We start from the raw sequence: 22,001 nt of genomic DNA, 5'->3' as shown, positions 1-22,001 counted from the left end.
GCAGTCGGAGCGGTGGGGCTGGGTCCAGAGTGCGAGGCGGTCGGAGCGGTGGGACTGGGTCCAGAGTGCGAGGCAGTCGGAGCGGTGGGGCTGGGTCCAGAGAGCGGGGCAGTCGGAGCGGTGGGGCTGGGTCCAGAGTGCGGGACAGTCGGAGCGGTGGGGCTGGGTCCAGAGTGCGAGGCTGCCGGAGCGGTGGGACTGGGTCCAGAGTGCGAGGCGGTCGGAGCGGCGGGGCTGGGTCCAGAATGAGAGGCGGTCGGAGCGGCGGGGCTGGGTCCAGAGTGCGAGGCGGTCGGAGCGGCGGGGCTGGGTCCAGAGCGCGGGGCAGTTGGAGCGGTGGGACTGGGTCCAGAGTGCGAGGCGGTCGGAGCGGTGGGGCTGGGTCCAGAGTGCGAGGCGGTCGGAGCGGTGGGGCTGGGTCCAGAGCGCGGGGCTGTCGGAGCGGTGGGACTGGGTCCAGAGTGCGAGGCAGTCGGAGCGGTGGGACTGGGTCCAGAGTGCGAGGCGGTCGGAGCGGTGGGGCTGGGTTCAGAGCGCGGGGCAGTCGGAGCGGTGGGACTGGGTCCAGAGCGCGGGGCAGTCGGAGCGGTGGAGCTGGATCCAGAGTGCGAGGCGGTCGGAGCGGTGGGGCTGGGTTCAGAGCGCGGGGCGGTCGGAGCGGTGGGACTGGGTCCAGAGTGCGAGGCAGTCGGAGCGGTGGGTCTGGGTCCAGAGCGCGGGGCAGTCGGAGCGGTGGGACTGGGTCCAGAGTGCGAGGCAGTCGGAGCGGTGGGACTGGGTTCAGAGCGCGGGGCAGTCGGAGCGGGGGGACTGGGTCTAGAGTGCGAGGCAGTCGGAGCGGTGGGGCTGGGTCCAGAGTGCGAGGCGGTCGGAGCGGCGGGGCTGGGTCCAGAATGAGAGGCGGTCGGAGCGGCGGGGCTGGGTCCAGAGTGCGAGGCGGTCGGAGCGGCGGGGCTGGGTCCAGAGCGCGGGGCAGTTGGAGCGGTGGGACTGGGTCCAGAGTGCGAGGCGGTCGGAGCGGTGGGGCTGGGTCCAGAGTGCGGGGCAGTCGGAGCGGTGGGGCTGGGTCCAGAGTGCGAGGCGGTCGGAGTGGTGGGGCTGGGTTCAGAGCACGGGGCAGTCGGAGCGGTGGGACTGGGTCCAGAGTGCGAGGCAGTCGGAGCGGTGGGGCTGGGTCCAGAGAGCGGGGCAGTCGGAGCGGTGGGGCTGGGTCCAGAGTGCGGGGCAGTCGGAGCGGTGGGGCTGGGTCCAGAGTGCGAGGCAGTCGGAGCGGTGGGGCTGGGTCCAGAGAGCGGGGCAGTCGGAGCGGTGGGACTGGGTTCAGAGCGCGGGGCAGTCGGAGCGGTGGGACTGGGTCCAGAGTGCGAGGCAGTCGGAGCGGTGGGGCTGGGTTCAGAGCGCGGGGCAGTCGGAGCGGTGGGACTGGGTCCAGAGTGCGAGGCAGTCGGAGCGGTGGGACTGGGTCCAGAGTGCGAGGCAGTCGGAGCGGTGGGGCTGGGTCCAGAGCGCGAGGCAGTAGGAGCGGTGGGACTGAGTCCAGAGCGCGAGGCAGTCGGAGCGGTGGGACTGGGTCCAGAGTGCGGGGCAGTCGGAGCGGTGGGGCTGGGTCCAGAGTGCGGGGCAGTCGGAGCGGTGGGGCTGGGTCCAGAGCGCGAGGCAGTCGGAGCGGTGGGTCTGGGTCCAGAGAGCGGGGCAGTCGGAGCGGTGGGGCTGGGTCCAGAATGAGAGGCGGCCGGAGCGGTGGGGCTGGGTCCAGTGCGCGAGGCAGTTGGAGCGGTGGGGCTGGGTCCAGAGCGCGGGGCAGTCGGAGCGGTGGGGCTGGGTCCAGAGCACGAGGCAGTTGGAGCGGTGGGGCTGAGCCCAGAGCGCGGGGCAGTCGGAGCGGTGGGGCTGGGTCCAGAGCGCGGGGCGGCCGGAGCGGTGGGGCTGGGTCCAGAGTGCGAGGTGGCTGGAGCGGTGGGACTGGGTCCAGAGCGCGAGGCAGTCGGAGCGGTGGAGCGGGGTCCAGAGCGCGAGGCAGCCGGAGCGGTGGGGCTGGGTCCAGAGTGCGAGGCGGTCGGAGCGGTGGGGCTGGGTCCAGAGCGCGAGGCAGTCGGAGCGGTGGGACTGGGTCCAGAGCGCGAGGCAGCCGGAGCGGTGGGGCTGGGTCCAGAGCGCGAGGCGGTCGGAGCGGTGGGGCTGGGTCCAGAGCGCGAGGCTGTCGGAGCGGTGGGGCTGGGTTCAGAGTGCGGGGCAGCCGGAGCGGTGGGGCTGAGCCCAGAGCGCGAGGCAGTCGGAGCGGTGGGGCTGGGTTCAGAGTGCGAGGCAGTTGGAGCGGTGGGGCTGGGTCCAGAGCGCGAGGCGGTCGGAGCGGTGGGACTGGGTCCAGAGCGCGAGGCGGTCGGAGCGGTGGGGCAGGGTCCAGAGTGCGAGGCAGTCGGAGCGGTGGGGCTGGGTCCAGAGCGCGAGGCAGCCGGAGCGGTGGGGCTGGGTCCAGAGCGCGAGGTGGCTGGAGCGGTGGGACTGGGTCCAGAGCGCGAGGCAGTCGGAGCGGTGGGGCTGGGTTCAGAGCGCGGGGCAGTCGGAGCGGTGGGACTGGGTCCAGAGTGCGAGGCAGTCGGAGCGGTGGGACTGGGTCCAGAGTGCGAGGCGGTCGGAGCGTTGGGGCTGGGTTCAGAGCGCGAGGCAGTCGGAGCGGTGGGGCTGGGTCCAGAGTGCGAGGCGGTCGGAGCGGTGGGGCTGGGTTCAGAGCGCGGGGCAGTCGGAGCGGTGGGACTGGGTCCAGAGTGCGAGGCAGTCGGACCGGTGGGGCTGGGTCCAGAGCGCGGGGCAGTCGGAGCGGTGGGACTGGGTTCAGAGCGCGGGGCAGTCGGAGCGGTGGGACTGGGTCCAGAGAGCGAGGCAGTCGGAGCGGTGGGGCTGGGTCCAGAGCGCGAGGCGGTCGGAGCGGTGGGACTGGGTCCAGAGTGCGAGGCAGTCGGAGCGGTGGGACTGGGTCCAGAGCGCGAGGCAGTCGGAGCGGTGGGGCTGGGTCCAGAGTGCGAGGCGGTCGGAGCGGTGGGACTGGGTTCAGAGCGCGGGGCAGTCGGAGCGGGGGGACTGGGTCCAGAGTGCGAGGCGGTCGGAGCGGCGGGGCTGGGTCCAGAGTGCGAGGCGGTCGGAGCGGCGGGGCTGGGTCCAGAGCGCGAGGCGGTCGGAGCGGTGGGGCTGGGTCCAGAGTGCGAGGCGGTCGGAGCGGTGGGACTGGGTCCAGAGTGCGAGGCAGTCGGAGCGGTGGGGCTGGGTCCAGAGAGCGGGGCGGTCGGAGCGGTGGGGCTGGGTCCAGAGTGCGAGGCGGTCGGAGCGGTGGGACTGGGTACAGAGTGCGAGGCAGTCGGAGCGGTGGGGCTGGGTCCAGAGAGCGGGGCAGTCGGAGCGGTGGGGCTGGGTCCAGAGTGCGGGGCAGTCGGAGCGGTGGGGCTGGGTCCAGAGTGCGAGGCGGTCGGAGCGGCGGGGCTGGGTCCAGAATGAGAGGCGGTCGGAGCGGCGGGGCTGGGTCCAGAGTGCGAGGCGGTCGGAGCGGCGGGGCTGGGTCCAGAGCGCGGGGCAGTTGGAGCGGTGGGACTGGGTCCAGAGTGCGAGGCGGTCGGAGCGGTGGGGCTGGGTCCAGAGTGCGAGGCGGTCGGAGCGGTGGGGCTGGGTTCAGAGCGCGGGGCAGTCGGAGCGGTGGGACTGGGTCCAGAGTGCGAGGCAGTCGGAGCGGTGGGACTGGGTTCAGAGCGCGGGGCAGTCGGAGAGGTGGGACTGGGTTCAGAGCGCGGGGCAGTCGGAGCGGTGGGACTGGGTCCAGAGTGCGAGGCAGTCGGACCGGTGGGGCTGGGTCCAGAGCGCGAGGCGGTCGGAGCGGTGGGACTGGGTCCAGAGTGCGAGGCAGTCAGAGCGGTGGGACTGGGTTCAGAGCGCGGGGCAGTCGGAGCGGTGGGACTGGGTCCAGAGTGCGAGGCAGTCGGACCGGTGGGGCTGGGTCCAGAGCGCGGGGCAGTCGGAGCGGTGGGACTGGGTCCAGAGTGCGAGGCAGTCGGACCGGTGGGGCTGGGTCCAGAGCGCGAGGCGGTCGGAGCGGTGGGACTGGGTCCAGAGTGCGAGGCAGTCGGACCGGTGGGGCTGGGTCCAGAGCGCGAGGCGGTCGGAGCGGTGGGACTGGGTCCAGAGTGCGAGGCAGTCAGAGCGGTGGGACTGGGTCCAGAGTGCGAGGCGGTCGGAGCGGTGGGGCTGGGTTCAGAGCGCGGGGCAGTCGGAGCAGTGGGGCTGGGTCCAGAGTGCGAGGCGGTCGGAGCGGTGGGACTGGGTTCAGAGCGCGGGGCAGTCGGAGCGGGGGGACTGGGTCTAGAGTGCGAGGCGGTCGGAGCGGCGGGGCTGGGTCCAGAGTGCGAGGCGGTCGGAGCGGCGGGGCTGGGTCCAGAGTGCGAGGCGGTCGGAGTGGTGGGGCTGGGTTCAGAGCGCGGGGCAGTCGGAGCGGTGGGACTGGGTCCAGAGTGCGAGGCAGTCGGAGCGGTGGGGCTGGGTCCAGAGAGCGGGGCAGTCGGAGCGGTGGGGCTGGGTCCAGAGTGCGGGGCAGTCGGAGCGGTGGGGCTGGGTCCAGAGTGCGAGGCAGTCGGAGCGGTGGGGCTGGGTTCAGAGCGCGGGGCAGTCGGAGCGGTGGGACTGGGTCCAGAGTGCGAGGCAGTCGGAGCGGTGGGACTGGGTCCAGAGTGCGAGGCAGTCGGAGCGGTGGGGCTGGGTCCAGAGCGCGAGGCAGTTGGAGCGGTGGGACTGAGTCCAGAGCGCAAGGCAGTCGGAGCGGTGGGACTGGGTCCAGAGTGCGGGGCAGTCGGAGCGGTGGGGCTGGGTCCAGAGTGCGGGGCAGTCGGAGCGGTGGGGCTGGGTCCAGAGCGCGAGGCAGTCGGAGCGGTGGGACTGGGTCCAGAGAGCGGGGCAGTCGGAGCGGTGGGGCTGGGTCCAGAGAGCGGGGCAGTCGGAGCGGTGGGGCTGGGTCTAGAGAGCGGGGCAGTCGGAGCGGTGGGACTGGGTCCAGAGTGCGAGGCAGTCGGAGCGGTGGGGCTGGGTCCAGAGAGCTGGGCAGTCGGAGCGGTGGGGCTGGGTCCAGAGAGCGGGGCAGTCGGAGCGGTGGGGCTGGGTCCAGAATGAGAGGCGGTCGGAGCGGCGGGGCTGGGTCCAGAGTGCGAGGCGGTCGGAGCGGTGGGGCTGGGTCCAGAGTGCGAGGCGGTCGGAGCGGTGGGACTGGGTCCAGAGCGCGAGGCAGTCGGAGCGGTGGGGCTGGGTCCAGAATGAGAGGCGGTCGGAGCGGTGGTGCTGGGTCCAGAGCGCGAGGCAGTCGGAGCGGTGGGGCTGGGTGCAGAGTGCGGGGCAGTCGGAGCGGTGGGGCTGGGTCCAGAGTGCGGGGCAGTCGGAGCGGTGGGGCTGGGTCCAGAGCGCGAGGCAGTCGGAGCGGTGGGGCTGGGTGCAGAGTGCGGGGCAGTCGGAGCGGTGGGGCTGGGTCCAGAGCGCGAGGCTGCCAGAGCGGTGGGGCTGGGTGCAGAGTGCGGGGCAGTCGGAGCGGTGGGGCTGGGTCCAGAGGGCGAGGCAGTCGGAGCGGTGGGGCTGGGTCCAGAGCGCGAGGCTGCCGGAGCGGTGGGGCTGGGTCCAGAGCGCGGGGCAGTCGGAGCGGTGGGGCTGGGTCCAGAGCGCGAGGCGGCCGGAGCGGTGGGGCTGGGTCCAGAGCGCGGGGCATTCGGAGCGGTGGGGCTGGGTCCAGAGCGCGGGGCAGTCGGAGCGGTGGGGCTGGGTCCAGAGTGCGAGGCAGTCGGAGCGGTGGGACTGGGTCCAGAGCGCGGGGCAGTCGGAGCGGTGGGGCTGGGTCCAGAGTGCGAGGCGGTCGGAGCGGTGGGACTGGGTCCAGAGTGCGAGGCAGTCGGAGCGGTGGGGCTGGGTCCAGAGAGCGGGGCAGTCGGAGCGGTGGGGCTGGGTCCAGAGTGCGGGGCAGTCGGAGCGGTGGGGCTGGGTCCAGAGTGCGAGGCGGTCGGAGCGGCGGGGCTGGGTCCAGAATGAGAGGCGGTCGGAGCGGCGGGGCTGGGTCCAGAGTGCGAGGCGGTCGGAGCGGCGGGGCTGGGTCCAGAGCGCGGGGCAGTTGGAGCGGTGGGACTGGGTCCAGAGTGCGAGGAGGTCGGAGCGGTGGGGCTGGGTCCAGAGTGCGAGGCGGTCGGAGCGGTGGGGCTGGGTTCAGAGCGCGGGGCAGTCGGAGCGGTGGGGCTGGGTCCAGAGCGCGAGGCTGCCAGAGCGGTGGGGCTGGGTGCAGAGTGCGGGGCAGTCGGAGCGGTGGGGCTGGGTCTAGAGGGCGAGGCAGTCGGAGCGGTGGGACTGGGTCCAGAGAGCGGGGCAGTCGGAGCGGTGGGACTGGGTCCAGAGAGCGGGGCAGTCGGAGCGGTGGGACTGGGTCCAGAGTGCGAGGCAGTCGGAGCGGTGGGACTGGGTCCAGAGAGCGGGGCAGTCGGAGCGGTGGGACTGGGTCCAGAGAGCGGGGCAGTCGGAGCGGTGGGACTGGGTCCAGAGTGCGAGGCAGTCGGAGCGGTGGGGCTGGGTCCAGAGAGCTGGGCAGTCGGAGCGGTGGGGCTGGGTCCAGAGAGCGGGGCAGTCGGAGCGGTGGGGCTGGGTCCAGAGAGCGGGGCAGTCGGAGCGGTGGGGCTGGGTCCAGAATGAGAGGTGGTCGGAGCGGTGGGGCTGGGTCCAGAATGAGAGGCGGTCGGAGCGGCGGGGCTGGGTCCAGAGTGCGAGGCAGTCGGAGCGGTGGGGCTGGGTCCAGAGTGCGAGGCGGTCGGAGCGGTGGGACTGGGTCCAGAACGCGAGGCAGTCGGAGCGGTGGGGCTGGGTCCAGAATGAGAGGCGGTCGGAGCGGTGGTGCTGGGTCCAGAGCGCGAGGCAGTCGGAGCGGTGGGGCTGGGTGCAGAGTGCGGGGCAGTCGGAGCGGTGGGGCTGGGTCCAGAGTGCGGGGCAGTCGGAGCGGTGGGGCTGGGTCCAGAGCGCGAGGCAGTCGGAGCGGTGGGGCTGGGTGCAGAGTGCGGGGCAGTCGGAGCGGTGGGGCTGGGTCCAGAGCGCGAGGCTGCCAGAGCGGTGGGGCTGGGTGCAGAGTGCGGGGCAGTCGGAGCGGTGGGGCTGGGTCTAGAGGGCGAGGCAGTCGGAGCGGTGGGGCTGGGTCCAGAGCGCGAGGCTGCCGGAGCGGTGGGGCTGGGTCCAGAGCGCGGGGCAGTCGGAGCGGTGGGGCTGGGTCCAGAGCGCGAGGCGGCCGGAGCGGTGGGGCTGGGTCCAGAGCGCGGGGCAGTCGGAGCGGTGGGGCTGGGTCCAGAGTGCGAGGCAGTCGGAGCGGTGGGACTGGGTCCAGAGCGCGGGGCAGTCGGAGCGGTGGGACTGGGTCCAGAGTGCGGGGCAGTCGGAGCGGTAGGGCTGGGTCCAGAGCGCGAGGCGGCCGGAGCGGGGAGACTGGGTCCAGAGCGCGGGGTGGCCGGAGCCGGGGGGCTGGGTTCAGAGCGCGAGGCAGTCGGAGCGGTGGGACTGGGTTCAGAGTGCGGGGCAGCCGGAGCGGTGGGGCTGGGTCCAGAGCGCGAGGCAGTTGGAGCGGTGGGGCTGAGCCCAGAGCGCGGGGCAGTCGGAGCGGTGGGGCTGGGTCCAGAGCGCGAGGCGGCCGGAGCGGGGGGACTGGGTTCAGAGTGCGGGGCAGCCGGAGCGGTGGGGCTGGGTCCAGAGCGCGAGGCAGTCGGAGCGGTGGGACTGGGTCCAGAGCGCGGGGTGGCCGGAGCGGGGGGGCTGGGTTCAGAGTGCGGGGCAGTCGGAGCGGTGGGGCTGGGTTCAGAGTGCGAGGCGGTCGGAGCGGTGGGGCTGGGTCCAGAGCGCGAGGCGGTCGGAGCGGTGGGACTGGGTCCAGAGTGCGGGGTGGCCGGAGCGGGGCGGCTGGGTTCAGAGTGCGGGGCAGTCGGAGCGGTGGGACTGGGTCCAGAGCGCGAGGCGGTCGGAGCGGTGGGGCTGGGTCCAGAGTGCGAGGCGGTTGGAGCGGTGGGGCTGGGTCCAGAGTGCAGGGCAGTCGGAGCGGTGGGGCTGGGTCCAGAGCGCGGGGCAGTCGGAGCGGTGGGGCTGGGTCCAGAGTGCGAGGCGGTCGGAGCGGTGGGGCTGGGTCCTGAGTGCGGGGCAGTCGGAGCGGGGGGACTGGGTCCAGAGTGCGGGGCAGTCGGAGCGGTGGGACTGGGTCCTGAACGCGGGGCAGTTGGAGCGGTGGGGCTGGGTCCAGAGTGCGGGGCTGTCGGAGCGGTGGGGCTGGGTCCAGAGTGCGGGGCAGTCGGAGCGGTGAGGCTGGGTCCTGAGCGCGGGGCAGTTGGAGCGGTGGGGCTGGGTCCAGATTGCGGGGCTGTCGGAGCGGTGGGGCTGGGTCCAGAGTGCGAGGCGGTTGGAGCGGTGGGGCTGGGTCCAGAGTGCGGGGCAGTCGGAGCGGTGGGACTGTGTCCAGAGCGCGGGGCAGTCGGAGCGGTGGGGCTGGGTCCAGAGCGCGAGGCGGCCGGAGCAGTGGGGCTGGGTCCAGAGTGCGAGGCGGTTGGAGCGGTGGGGCTGGGTCCAGAGTGCGGGGCAGTCGGAGCGGTGGGGCAGGGTCCAGAGCGCGAGGCGGCCGGAGCGGTGTTGGCTGGGTCCAGAGCGTGAGGCGGCCGGAGCGGTGGGGCTGGGTCCAGTGCGCGAGGCAGTTGGAGCGGTGGGACTGGGTCCAGAGCGCGGGGCAGTCGGAGCGGTGGGGCTGGGTCCAGAGTGCGGGGCAGTCGGAGCGGTGGGGCTGGGTCCAGAGCACGAGGCAGTTGGAGCGGTGGGGCTGAGCCCAGAGCGCGGGGCAGTCGGAGCGGTGGGGCTGGGTCCAGAGCGCGGGGCGGCCGGAGCGGGGGGACTGGGTCCAGAGCGCGAGGCAGTCGGAGCGGTGGGGCTGGGTTCAGAGTGCGGGGCAGTCGGAGCGGTGGGGCTGGGTCCAGAGCACGAGGCAGTCGGAGCGGTGGGGCTGGGTCCAGAGCGCGAGGCAGCCGGAGCGGTGGGGCTGGGTCCAGAGCGCGAGGCAGTCGGAGCGGTGGAGCGGGGTCCAGAGCGCGAGGCAGCCGGAGCGGTGGGGCTGGGTCCAGAGCGCGAGGCGGTCGGAGCGGTGGGGAAGGGTCCAGAGCGCGAGGCTGTCGGAGCGGTGGGGCTGGGTTCAGAGTGCGGGGCAGCCGGAGCGGTGGGGCTGAGCCCAGAGCGCGAGGCAGTCGGAGCGGTGGGGCTGGGTTCAGAGTGCGAGGCAGTTGGAGCGGTGGGGCTGGGTCCAGAGCGCGAGGCGGTCGGAGCGGTGGGACTGGGTCCAGAGCGCGAGGCGGTCGGAGCAGTGGGGCTGGGTCCAGAGTGCGAGGCAGTCGGAGCGGTGGGGCTGGGTCCAGAGCGCGGGGCAGCCGGAGCGGTGGGACTGGGTCCAGAGCGCGGGGCAGCCGGAGCGGTGGGGCTGGGTCCAGAGCGCGAGGTGGCTGGAGCGGTGGGGCTGAGCCCAGAGCGCGGGGCAGTTGGAGCGGTGGGGCTGGTTCCAGAGCGCGAGGCGGCCGAAGCGGGGGGACTGGGTCCAGAGCGCGAGGCGGCCGGAGCGGGGGGACTGGGTCCAGAGCGCGGGGCGGCCGGAGCGGGGGGACTAGGTCCAGAGTGCGAGGCGGTCGGAGCGGTGGGGCTGGGTCCAGAGCGCGAGGCAGTCGGAGCGGTGGGGCTGTGTCCAGAGTGCGAGGCGGTCGGAGCGGTGGGGCTGGGTCCAGAGCGCGAGGCGGTCGGAGCGGTGGGGCTGTGTCCAGAGTGCGAGGCGGTCGGAGCGGTGGGGCTGGGTCCAGAGAGCGGGGCAGTCGGAGCGGTGGGACTGGGTCCCGAGCGCGAGGCAGTCGGAGCGGTGGGGCTGGGTCCAGAGCGCGGGGCAGTTGGAGCGGTGGGGCTGGGTCCAGAGCGCGAGGCAGTCGGAGCGGTGGGGCTGTGTCCAGAGTGCGAGGCGGTCGGAGCGGTGGGGCTGGGTCCAGAGAGCGGGGCAGTCGGAGCGGTGGGACTGGGTCAAGAGCGCGAGGCAGTCGGAGCGGTGGGGCTGGGTCCAGAGTGCGAGGCAGTCGGAGCGGTGGGGCTGGGTCCAGAGAGCGGGGCAGTCGGAGCGGTGGGACTGGGTCCAGAGCGCGAGGCGGCCGGAGCGGTGGGGCTGGGTCCAGAGTGCGAGGCAGTCGGAGCGGTGGGACTGAGTCCAGAGCGCGGGGCAGTCGGAGCGGTGGGGCTGGGTCCAGAGAGCGGGGCAGTCGGAGCGGTGGGACTGATTCCAGAGCGCGAGGCAGTTGGAACGGTGGGGCTGGGTCCAGAGCGCGAGGCAGCTGGAGCGGTGGGGCTGGGTCCAGAGCGCGAGGCAGTTGGAGCGGTGGGGCTGGGTCCAGAGCGCGAGGCAGTTGGAGCGGTGGGCCTGGGTCCAGAGCGCGGGGCGGCCGGAGCGGGGGGGCTGGGTCCAGAGCGCGGGGCAGTCGGAGCGGTGGGGCTGGGTCCAGAGCGCGAGGCAGTTGGAGCGGTGGGGCTGAGCCCAGAGAGCGGGGCAGTCGGAGCGGGGGGGCTGGGTCCAGAGCGCGGGGCAGTTGGAGCGGTGGGGCTGGGTCCAGAGTGCGGGGCAGTCGGAGCGGTGGGGCTGGGTCCAGAGCGCGAGGCAGTCAGAGCGGTGGGACTGAGTCCAGAGCGCGAGGCAGTTGGAGCGGTGGGGCTGGGTCCAGAGCGCGAGGCAGTCGGAGCGGTGGGGCTGGGTCCAGAGAGCGAGGCAGTCGGAGCGGTGGGACTGGGTCCAGAGTGCGGGGCAGTTGGAGCGGTGGGGCTGGGTCCAGAGAGCGAGGCAGTCGGAGCGGGGGGGCTGGGTCCAGAGCGCGAGGCAGTCGGAGCGGTGGGGCTGGGTCCAGAGAGCGGGGCAGTCGGAGCGGTGGGGCTGGGTCCAGAGAGCGAGGCAGTCGGAGCCGTGGGGCTGGGTCCAGAGCGTGAGGCGGCCGGAGCGGTGGGGCTGGGTCCAGTGCGCGAGGCAGTCGGAGCGGTGGGGCTGGGTCCAGAGCACGAGGCGGCCGGAGCGGTGGGGCTGGCTCCAGAATGAGAGGCGGTCGGAGCGGTGGGGCTGGGTCCAGAGTGCGAGGCGGTCGGAGCGGTGGGGCTGGGTCCAGAGCGCGAGGCAGTTGGAGCGGTGGGGCTGGGCCCAGAGTGCGGGGCAGTCGGAGCGGTGGGGCTGGGTCCAGAGTGCGAGGCGGTTGGAGCGGTGGGGCTGGGTCCAGAGTGCGGGGCAGTCGGAGCGGTGGGGCTGGGTCCAGAGCGCGAGGCTGCCGGAGCGGTGGGGCTGGGTCCAGAGCGCGGGGCAGTTGGAGCGGTGGGGCTGGGTCCAGAGCGCGAGGCAGTCGGAGCGGTGGGGCTGGGTCCAGAGCGCGGGGCAGTTGGAGCGGTGGGGCTGGGTCCAGAGCGTGAGGCAGTCGGAGCGGTGGGGCTGGGTCCAGAGAGCGGGGCAGTCGGAGCGGTGGGGCTGGGTCCTGAGTGCGGGGCAGTCGGAGCGGTGGGACTGGGTCCAGAGCGCGAAGCAGTCGGAGCGGTGGGGCTGGGTCCAGAGCGTGAGGCGGCCGGAGCGGTGGGGCTGGGTCCAGTGCGCGAGGCAGTCGGAGCGGTGGGGCTGGGTCCAGAGCACGAGGCGGCCGGAGCGGTGGGGCTGGCTCCAGAATGAGAGGCGGTCGGAGCGGTGGGGCTGGGTCCAGAGTGCGAGGCGGTCGGAGCGGTGGGGCTGGGTCCAGAGCGCGAGGCAGTTGGAGCGGTGGGGCTGGGCCCAGAGTGCGGGGCAGTCGGAGCGGTGGGGCTGGGTCCAGAGTGCGAGGCGGTTGGAGCGGTGGGGCTGGGTCCAGAGTGCGGGGCAGTCGGAGCGGTGGGGCTGGGTCCAGAGCGCGAGGCTGCCGGAGCGGTGGGGCTGGGTCCAGAGCGCGGGGCAGTTGGAGCGGTGGGGCTGGGTCCAGAGCGCGAGGCAGTCGGAGCGGTGGGGCTGGGTCCAGAGCGCGGGGCAGTTGGAGCGGTGGGGCTGGGTCCAAAGCGTGAGGCAGTCGGAGCGGTGGGGCTGGGTCCAGAGAGCGGGGCAGTCGGAGCGGTGGGGCTGGGTCCTGAGTGCGGGGCAGTCGGAGCGGTGGGACTGGGTCCAGAGCGCGAAGCAGTCGGAGCGGTGGGGCTGGGTCCAGAGCGCGGGGCGGCCGGAGCGGTGGGGCTGGGTCCAGAGCGCGAGGCAGTTGGAGCGGTGGGGCTGGGTCCAGAGCGCGAGGCAGTTGGAGCGGTGGGGCTGGGTCCAGAGAGCGGGGCAGTCGGAGCGGTGGGGCTGGGTCCTGAGTGCGGGGCAGTCGGAGCGGTGGGACTGGGTCCAGAGTGCGAGGCAGTCGGAGCGGTGGGACTGGGTCCAGAGTGCGAGGCAGTCGGAGCGGTGGGGCTGAGTCCAGAGCGCGAGGCAGTCGGAGCGGTGGGACTGGGTCCAGAGCGCGAGGCAGTCGGAGCGGTGGGGCTGGGTCTAGAGCGCGAGGCAGCCGGAGCGGTGGGGCTGGGTCCAGAGCGCGAGGCGGCCGGAGCGGGGGGACTGGGTCCAGAGCGCGAGGCAGTTGGAGCGGTGGGGCTGAGCCCAGAGCGCGGGGCAGTCGGAGCGGTGGGGCTGGGTCCAGTGCGCGAGGCAGTTGGAGCGGTGGGACTGGGTCCAGAGCGCGGGGCAGTCGGAGCGGTGGTGCTGGGTCCAGAGCGCGAGGCAGTCGGAGCGGTGGGGCTGGGTCCAGAGGGCGAGGCAGTCGGAGCGGTGGGACTGGGTCCAGAGCGCGGGGTGGCCGGAGCGGGGGGGCTGGGTTCAGAGTGCGGGGCAGTCGGAGCGGTGGGGCTGGGTGCAGAGTGCGGGGCAGCCGGAACGGTGGGACTGGGTCCAGAGCGCGGGGTGGCCGGAGCGGGGGGGCTGTGTTCAGAGTGCGGGGCAGTCGGAGCGGTGGGGCTGGGTTCAGAGTGCGGGGCAGTCGGAGCGGTGGGACTGGGTCCAGAGCGCGAGGCGGTCGGAGCGGTGGGGCTGGGTCCAGAGTGCAGGGCAGTCGGAGCGGTGGGGCTGGGTCCAGAGCGCGGGGCAGTCGGAGCGGTGGGGCTGGGTCCAGAGTGCGAGGCGGTTGGAGCGGTGGGGCTGGGTCCAGAGTGCGGGGCAGTCGGAGCGGTGGGGCTGGGTCCAGAGCGCGAGGCAGCCGGAGCGGTGGGGCTGGGTCCAGAGCGTGAGGCGGCCGGAGCGGTGGGGCTGGGTTCAGAGTGCGGCGCAGCCGGAGCGGTAGGGCTGGGTCCAGAGTGCGAGGCGGTTGGAGCGGTGGGGCTGGGTCCAGAGCGCGAGGCGGCCGGAGCGGTGGGGCTGGGTTCAGAGCGCGAGGCAGTCGGAGCGATGGGGCTGGGTCCAGAGTGCGGGGCAGTCGGAGCGGTGGGGCTGGGTCCAGAGCGCGAGGCGGCCGGAGCGGTGGGGCTGGGTCCAGAGCGTGAGGCAGCCGGAGCGGTGGGGCTGGGTCCAGTGCACGAGGCAGTTGGAGCGGTGGGGCTGGTTCCAGAGTGCGGGGCAGTCGGAGCGGTGGGGCTGGGTCCAGAGCGCGAGGCGGCCGGAGCGGGGGGACTGGGTCCAGAGCGCGGGGCAGTCGGAGAGGTGGGGCTGGGTCCAGAGTGCGAGGCGGCCGGAGCGGGGGGGCTGGGTTCAGAGAGCGGGGCAGTCGGAGCGGTGGGGCTGGGTCCAGAGTGCGAGGCAGTCGGAGCGGTGGGACTGGGTCCAGAGCGCGGGGCGGCCGGAGCGGTGGGACTGGGTCCAGAGCGCGGGGCAGTCGGAGCGGTGGGACTGGGTCCAGAGCGCGGGGCGGCCGGAGCGGTGGGGCTGGGTTCAGAGTGCGAGGCAGTCGGAGCGGTGGGGCTGGGTCCAGAGCGCGGGGCAGTCGGAGCGGTGGGACTGGGTCCAGAGCGCGGGGCGGCCGGAGCGGGGGGACTGGGTCCAGAGCGCGGGGCGGCCGGAGCGGGGGGGCTGGGTTCAGAGTGCGGGGCAGTTGGAGCGGTGGGGCTGGGTCCAGAGCGCGAGGCGGTCGGAGCGGTGGGACTGGGTCCAGAGTGCGGGGCAGTCGGAGAGGTGGGGCTGGGTCCAGAGTGCGGGGCAGTCGGAGCGGTGGGGCTGGGTCCAGAGTGCGGGGCAGTCGGAGCGGTGGGGCTGGGTCCAGAGTGCGAGGCAACCGGAGTGGTGGGACTGGGTCCAGAGCGCGAGGGGATCCGAGCGGTGGGGCTGGGTCCAGAGTGCGAGGCGGTCGGAGCGGTCGGACTGGGTCCAGAGCGCGAGGCAGCCGGAGCGGTGGGGCTGGGTTCAGAGTGCGAGGCGGTCGGAGCGGTGAGGCTGGGTCCAGAGCGCGAGGCTGTCGGAGCGGTGGGGCTGGGTTCAGAGTGCGAGGTGGTCGGAGCGGTGGGGCTGGGTCCAGAGCGCGAGGCAGTCGGAGCGGTGGGGCTGGGTCCAGAGCGCTAGGCGGTCGGAGCGGTGGGGCTGGGTTCAGAGTGCGAGGCGGTCGGAGCGGTGAGGCTGGGTCCAGAGCGCGAGGCTGTCGGAGCGGTGGGGCTGGGTTCAGAGTGCGAGGTGGTCGGAGCGGTGGGGCTGGGTCCAGAGCGCGAGGCAGTCGGAGCGGTGGGGCTGGGTCCAGAGCGCTAGGCGGTCGGAGCGGTGGGGCTGGGTCCAGAGCGCGAGGCTGTCGGAGCGGTGGGGCTGGGTTCAGAGTGCGGGGCAGCCGGAGCGGTGGGGCTGGGTCCAGAGCGCGAGGCGGTCGGAGCGGGGGGACTGGGTCCAGGGTGCGAGGCAGTCGGAGCGGTGGGGCTGGTTCCAGAGCGCGAGGCGGCCGGAGCGGGGGGACTGGGTCCAGAGCGCGGGGCGGCCGGAGCGGGGGGGCTGGGTTCAGAGTGCGAGGCAGTCGGAGCGGGGGGACTGGGTCCAGAGCGCGAGGCAGTTGGAGCGGTGGGGCTGGGTCCAGAGCGCGAGGCAGTCGGAGCGGTGGGGCTGTGTCCAGAGCGCGAGGCAGTCGGAGCGGTGGGGCTGTGTCCAGAGTGCGAGGCAGTCGGAGCGGTGGGGCTGGGTCCAGAGAGCGGGGCAGTCGGAGCGGTGGGGCTGGGTCCAGAGAGCGGGGCAGTCGGAGCGGTGGGGCTGGGTCCAGAGCGCGAGGCGGTCGGAGCGGTGGGGCTGGGTCCAGAGAGCGGGGCAGTCGGAGCGGTGGGGCTGGGTCCAGAGAGCGGGGCAGTCGGAGCGGTGGGGCTGGGTCCAGAGAGCGGGGCAGTCGGAGCGGTGGGGCTGGGTCCAGAGAGCGGGGCAGTCGGAGCGGTGGGGCTGGGTCCAGAGTGCGAGGCAGTCAGAGCGGTGGGACTGAGTCCAGAGCGCGAGGCAGCTGGAGCAGTGGGGCTGGGTCCAGAGCGCGGGGCAGTCGGAGCGGTGGGACTGGGTCCAGAGCGCGGGGCAGTCGGAGCGGTGGGGCTGGGTCCATAGTGCGAGGCGGTTGGAGCGGTGGGGCTGGGTCCAGAGCGCGGGGCAGTCGGAGCGGTGGGGCTGGGTCCAGAGCGCGAGGCGGCCGGAGCCGTGGGGCTGGGTCCAGAGCGTGAGGCGGCCGGAGCGGTGGGGCTGGGTCCAGTGCGCGAGGCAGTCGGAGCGGTGGGGCTGGGTCCAGAGCGCGAGGCGGCCGGAGCGGTGGGGCTGGGTCCAGAGTGCGAGGCTGCCGGAGCGGTGGGACTGGGTCCAGTGCGCGAGGCAGTCGGAGCGGTGGGGCTGGGTCCAGAGCGCGAGGCGGCCGGAACGGTGGGGCTGAGTCCAGAGCGCGAGGCGGCCGGAGCGGTGGGGCTTCAGTTCATAAGGCCTAATCACGGATAGATTTTTTTGTGTTGGGGAAGGCGCTGTTGGCCGGGGTCAAGGGGTTGGCGAATTCAGCAATTGCGGTATCGGATCATGCGCAACATTGGGTGGACATGGTATTGGAGATGGGAGCTGTGAAGAGGCCGGGGTGGAGATTAGATGTGGGGCGGTTGGGGGACCCATGGTTTTGTCTTAAGATTGGAAAAGAAATTGAGGAATACGAGGTTTAATTGTACGGGTGAAGTCTCGCAGGCGATGATTTGGGAAGCTTTGAAGGCAGCAGTGAGGGGAGAGGCGATATCGTTTAAGACAAAGGTGGATAAGGAGGAGAGGGTGGAATGACAAAGGTTAATAGACGAGATGTTGGAGGTAGACAGGAGATATGCAGAAGATGGGGATCGAGCACTGTTGGAAAAGAGGAAGGAGTTGCACGGGAACCTTTGAGGTGTTTTATGAGAGATTGAATAGGTCAGAGCCACCGGGAAGGGTCAGGAGATGCAGACATTTCTGGATGGTTTGAATATCCGAGGCTGGGGTTGGAGGTTAGGGCCACATTGGAGGGGGTGATAGGGGAGCTGGTGATAAAGGATGTAATTGGAAGGATGCAGTCAGGGAAGGGAGCAAGGCCGGATGGATTTCCCGTGGAGTACTATAAGAAATTTTGGGATAAGTTGGCGCCGCTGATGGTGGGGATGTGAGGAGGCGGTATGGGAGGGGGTGTTGCCGCAGACATGGAGGCAGCCATTGACCTCCTTGTTGGTCAAGAAGGATAGGGATCCGACAGAGTGTGAGTCGTGTAGCCCATATCACTCTTGAATGTAGATGCAAAGGTGTTGGCGAAGGTGTTGGCGGGTAGGTTGGAGGAGTGACTCCCGAAGGTGATAGGGGAAATCAGATGACCTTTGTGAAAGGGAAGCAGCTCTTTTTGAATAGTAGGAGAGTAGTGAATGTAGTTATGGCACCGGCAGAGGGGAGGGAGACAGAGGTGGTGGTGGCGTCAGACGGTGACAAGGCATCTGACCGTGTAGAATGGGGATCTTTGATGGCAGTTTTAGAGCGGTTTGGGATAGGGCAGCGATTTGTGGAGTGGGTATGATTATTATGCAGGGAGCGGAGGGCTAGTGACCACACAAATAGTATGAATTTGGGGTATTTTGCTCTACATTGAGGGACCAGGCAGGGATGCCCGATGTCCCCACTGTTGTTTGCGCTCGCGATTGAGCCTTTGGCCATCGCTTGAGGAGTTCGGAGGTGTGAAGGGGGATAATGCAAGATGGGGTGGTGCATAGGGTATCTTTGTACGCAGTCTTCTTGCTACAGTATGTGTCGGAATCGAGTGTGTTGATGAGTGGGATACTGGAGCTACTTCGAGTGTTTGGCTCTTTTTCGGGATATTAGCTAAATTTGGACAAAAGTGAATATTTTGTGGTATTCCAACCGGGGGGTGGGGACAGGGGTGAGGGATGGCTGCCATTCCGTAGGGCGGCGGCCCACTTTACACACTTGGGGGTGCAGGTGACACAAGATTGGGGGGAGGGGGCTCTGTAGGTATAATATTACTAGTTAGGTGGGGAGGGTGAAAGCGGATTTAGCAAGATGGGATGGTCTCCCTCTGTCGCTGGCCGGTTGCGGAAAGGCAATTAAGATGAATGTATTGCCACGGTTTTTGTTCATTTTTCAGTGCCTGGATCTTTTTACCAAAGACGTTTTTTAGGAGGAACTTCTTCACCCAAAGCGTTGTGAATCTATGGACTTCCTTGCCCAGTGAAGCAGTTGAGGCTCCTTCATTAAATGTTTTTAAGATAAAGGTAGATAGTTTTTTGAAGAATAAAGGGATTAAGGGTTATGGTGTTCGGGCCGGAAAGTGGAGCTGAGTCCACAAAAGATCAGCCATGATCTCATTGAATGGCGGAGCAGGCTCAAGGGGCCAGATGGCCGACTCCTGCTCCTAGTTCTTATGTTCTTATGTTTATGTTCTTAAGGAAGTAGAAAAGATAATTATCTTGTTTATTTGGGGGGGTGGGAAGGTGGCTATGATTAGGAAGGTGCTGTTGAAGAGAGGACGGCAGCCAGGGGGGGGGTTGGATCTCCCGAATTTACTGTATTATTACTGGACGGCGAATGCTGAGAAGGTACGGGGCTGGGTGAGAGGGGGGATCTCCCAGTGGGTTAGAATGGAGGAGAGTTTGTGCAGGGGGTCAGGGCTCAGAGCATTGGCAAGAGCACCGCTCCCAATGGCCCCGGGAAATATTCGGAGAGTCTGGTGGTGGTGGCGACGTTGAAGATCTGGAGGCAGTTGCGCCAGCACTTTATGTTGTGGGCGGGGTCAAAGGAGATGCCGATTCGGGAGAATCATAGATTTGAGCCAGGAAGGTGGGATGGGTGTTTTTGGAGATGGGAGGAGAGGGAAGTTAGGGTATAAAAGGACTTGTTTCTGTTTGCGAGGCTGGAGAAACTGGGGAAGAAATATGGGTTGGGGCAGTGGGAGATGTTTCGATATATGCAGGTCTGTGATTTCGCTAGGAAGGAGGTACAGAGCTTTCTAGTAGCGCCGGCCCCTACACTGTTAGAAAAGGTACTGATGACAGGGGAATGGAGAAAGGGGTGTCGGCGATTTATGGAGTGATTCTGAGGGAAGATAAGGTATCACTGGAGGGGATTAAGATGAAGTGGGAGGAGGAGTTGGGGAGGGTATGGAGGAGGTGCTGTGGTGTGAGGTGCTACAGAGTGTGAATGTTGGGGCTGATACTGTTGAAGGTGGTATATAGGACGCACCTCACAAGAACGAGGATGAGCTGACTCTTTGAGGGGATGGAGGATGATTGTGAATGCTGTGAGGGGGTGGGCGCAAACCACGTCCATATGTTTTGGGCCTATCCAAAACTGGAGGGATATAGGAGGGAGGTCTTTTGGATAATCTCAAGGGTGTTGCACGTGAGACTTGAATCGGGTCCCCTAGAAACCATATTCGGGTGTTGGATCAGCCGGGGTTAGAAGTGGGTGCTGGAGGCAGATGTCTTAGTCTTCACCTCGCTGATCGCCCAAAGGCAGGTCCTGTTGGGATGGAGGTCAGCTTCTCCACCCTGTGCCTTGGCGTGGCGGGGGGAACTGCTGAAGTTCTTAACGCTCGAGAAAGTGAAGTTCGAGCTGAGGGGGAGGATGGAAGGGTTCTACAACTCATGGGCATTGTTTATCCTGCACTTTCAAGAATTGGATGACATTGAACATTTGGGGGGGGGGGGGGGGGGGGGCGCGGTGGGAGGATTGCAATGTATACAGTTATTGATGATTATGCATGGTTTGATGGTGGATTCCTGAATCTTTTTCATGTGTGTTTTGCATTTAAAATGTTGGGGGCTGTTTGAGGGTGGGTGGGATAAGGGGATTGTTCGCCAAGGGATTGCCATTGTATTTGTTATTTTGATTATTTGTTGGTGGGTGTAAATTTGGTGAAAATGTGAAAAAGGAGAATAAAAATAAATATTTTTTAAATTAATACTGTGGCTACCAGAACAGATCAAAGGCGAATAATCCGAAGGTGAGTAACTCACTCCTGATGCCCCAAAGCCTGTCCACAATCAACAAGCCACAAGTCAGGTGTGTGATGGAATTCTCTCCACTTGCCTGGATGAAATGAAATGAAGTGAAAATCGCTTATTGTCACAAGTAAGCTTCAATGAAGTTACTGTGAAAAGCCCCTAGTCGCCACATTCCGGCGCCTGTTCGGGGAGGCTGTTACGGGAATTGAACCGTGCTGCTGGCCTGCCTTGGTCTGCTTTCAAAGCCAGCAATTTACTCAAGTGTGCTGCAGCTCCTACAACACTCAAGAAGCTCGACAACATCCAGAACAAGCAGCCCACTTGATTGCTCCCCCTTCCACAAACATTCAAACCCTCCACCACCGACGAGCAATGGCAGCCGTGTGTACCATCTACAAGATGTACGGCAGTAACTCACCAAGGTTCCTTAGATAACACATTCCAAACCCACAGCCACACCATCTGGAAGGACAAGAGCAGCAGACACCTGGGAACCCTGACACCTGGAGTTTCCCAGCCTGACTTGGAAATATATCACCGTACATTTAATGTGGCTGGTCAAAATCTTGGTATTCCCTCCCTAACAGCACAGTAGGTGTACATACACCTCAGGGACTGCAGTGGTTCAAGAAGACAACTCACTATCACGTTCTGAAGGGCAACTAGGGATGGGCAATAAATGCTGGCCTAACCAGCGATGCCAACATGCCATAAATGAATTTACAAACGATTGTGGAACTTTGACCCTGTGTTCTCCATGAAGAAAATCCTTCTCAATAATATTTCAGCGAATCTCTACAGTGCAGAAGGAGGCCATTTAGCCCATCGAGTCTACACGGACCCTCCGAAAGGGCCCCGACCCAGGCTCGCTTCCCCTCCCTATCCCAGTAACCCCACCGAGCCTTTTGGACATGAAGGAGCAATTTATCATTGTCAGTCCACCAAACCTGCACATCTTTGGATTGTGGGTGGGAGGAAACGCACGCAGACATGGGGAGGTGTGACCAGCTTAAACATCACTAACGTATACCAGCATTCAGCCCACACACATAGAAAATCTCAAGGAGCGAGTGATTCATATCAAATTACATTTCCCAATCCCAGGTGAGAATGTTTTAGCCCCTAACACTCCTTACCTTTGGCCTCCTAGAGTACCGACAACTCTCCATCTCTCTGAAACATCCTCCAGCCCCTACAACCCTTCCTATCTCTGCAACTTCCTCCAGCTTATACAACTCTCCCTATCTCTGTAACCACCCCCAGCCCCTACAACGCTCCTCATTTTTGTAACCTGCCCCAGCCCTTACAACCATCACGATCTGTGGAACCTCCTCCAGTGCATACAAACCCTCCCTATCTCTGTAACCACTTCCAGCCCCTGGATCCCTCCCTATCTCTGTAACTTTCCCCAGCCCCTACAACCCTCCCGATTTTTGTAACTTCCTCCTCCAGCCCCTACAAACCCTTTGTGCCTCTGTAACCTCCTCTAGCCCCGACCACCTTCCCTATCTCTGTAACCCCCTCCAGCCCCTACCACTCTCCCTATATCTGCAACATTCTCCAGCCTGTACAACCCTCCCTATTTGTCTAACCCCCTCCAGCCCCTGGCACTCTCCCTATCCCTGTTATCCCTTCCAGCCCCTACAACCTGCCCCACCTCTGTAACTTCCTTAACCCCTACAACCCTCCCTATCTCTGTGACCTCCTCCAGCCTGTACAACCCTCCCTATCTCTGTAACCTCCTCCAGCCCCTACAACCCACCCTATCTGTCTAACCCCCCCTTCAGGCCCTTCCACTCTCCCTATCTCAGTTACCTGCTCAGACCCTACAACCCTCCCTATCTCTGTGACCTCCCTCAACGCCTCCAACCAAGACACTACCCAGTTCCCAGTCCTGGTGTGTACCTGCCAACAAGAACAGCAGCACCATCATCACTTGAAGCCAGCTGTGCAGCATTGTTACTCCGACTCCTCCTGACAGTGGGCAGCTCTTTGTCCTTGGGGTGTGTGAGAGGGAACGATCCCCCCCCCGCCCCCACCGCCGTCTCTCCAGTTGGACAAGCCTTGCAGACTGACAGGTTGAGTACAATCATTCAGAACGCCATGGAGTCTAAAAGTGCAGAGTTGTATGACTTAATTGAATGGGAAACTATGTGTGTGCATGATTGAACAGGCGTTATTATTGAACAATGATTAGAGGATGGTTATGAGGGTGTGTCCTGAACACCCTCTCACAAAGTCCAAAATATTTGCTGAAGTAAGTCGGTGTGAAAGAATCATCAGAGTCTTTTCCCAATAGGCAGATTTCTCAGCTCATATAATTATTCAAGTCACCTCTCAGTTTCTTCGTGTGCTGATCCCGGTACCCATAATGTAACATTTTGCATCTACTAAAAGCTCTTTGTCGTTCTGTTTTCCAAATGCAGCCTAACCCCAAATTCTTTGCTATACGTCGACGGAACCAATTTAAAAAGAATGTCACATCACACAATGACGTAGTGATTTAGGCAGAGATTAAACTGGATTCAATTACAGTGCGTACACAGTATATAAAC

The 22,001-nt window shown here is 67.3% G+C and overlaps 1 protein-coding gene across 2 annotated transcripts in view; it reads right to left on the bottom strand.

Moving 5' to 3' along the window:
- Positions 1–21,557, bottom strand: part of LOC140386580 (HEPACAM family member 2-like) — a 138,842-nt gene extending 117,285 nt beyond the window's left edge. For both annotated transcript variants that reach the window (XM_072469023.1, XM_072469024.1), the window contains exon 1: positions 21,352–21,557. In XM_072469023.1, the coding sequence (XP_072325124.1) occupies positions 21,352–21,403 (52 nt within the window). In that variant the 5' untranslated portion in view covers positions 21,404–21,557. The remainder of the gene's footprint in view (positions 1–21,351) is intronic.
- Positions 21,558–22,001: the final 444 nt, after the last annotated feature.

Source organism: Scyliorhinus torazame, chromosome 12 (genome assembly GCF_047496885.1).
Source record: "Scyliorhinus torazame isolate Kashiwa2021f chromosome 12, sScyTor2.1, whole genome shotgun sequence".
Lineage (NCBI taxonomy): Eukaryota > Metazoa > Chordata > Chondrichthyes > Carcharhiniformes > Scyliorhinidae > Scyliorhinus > Scyliorhinus torazame.
The sequence above is the reverse complement of the archived record's forward strand: the minus strand, read 5'-3'. Positions and strand labels throughout refer to the sequence as shown.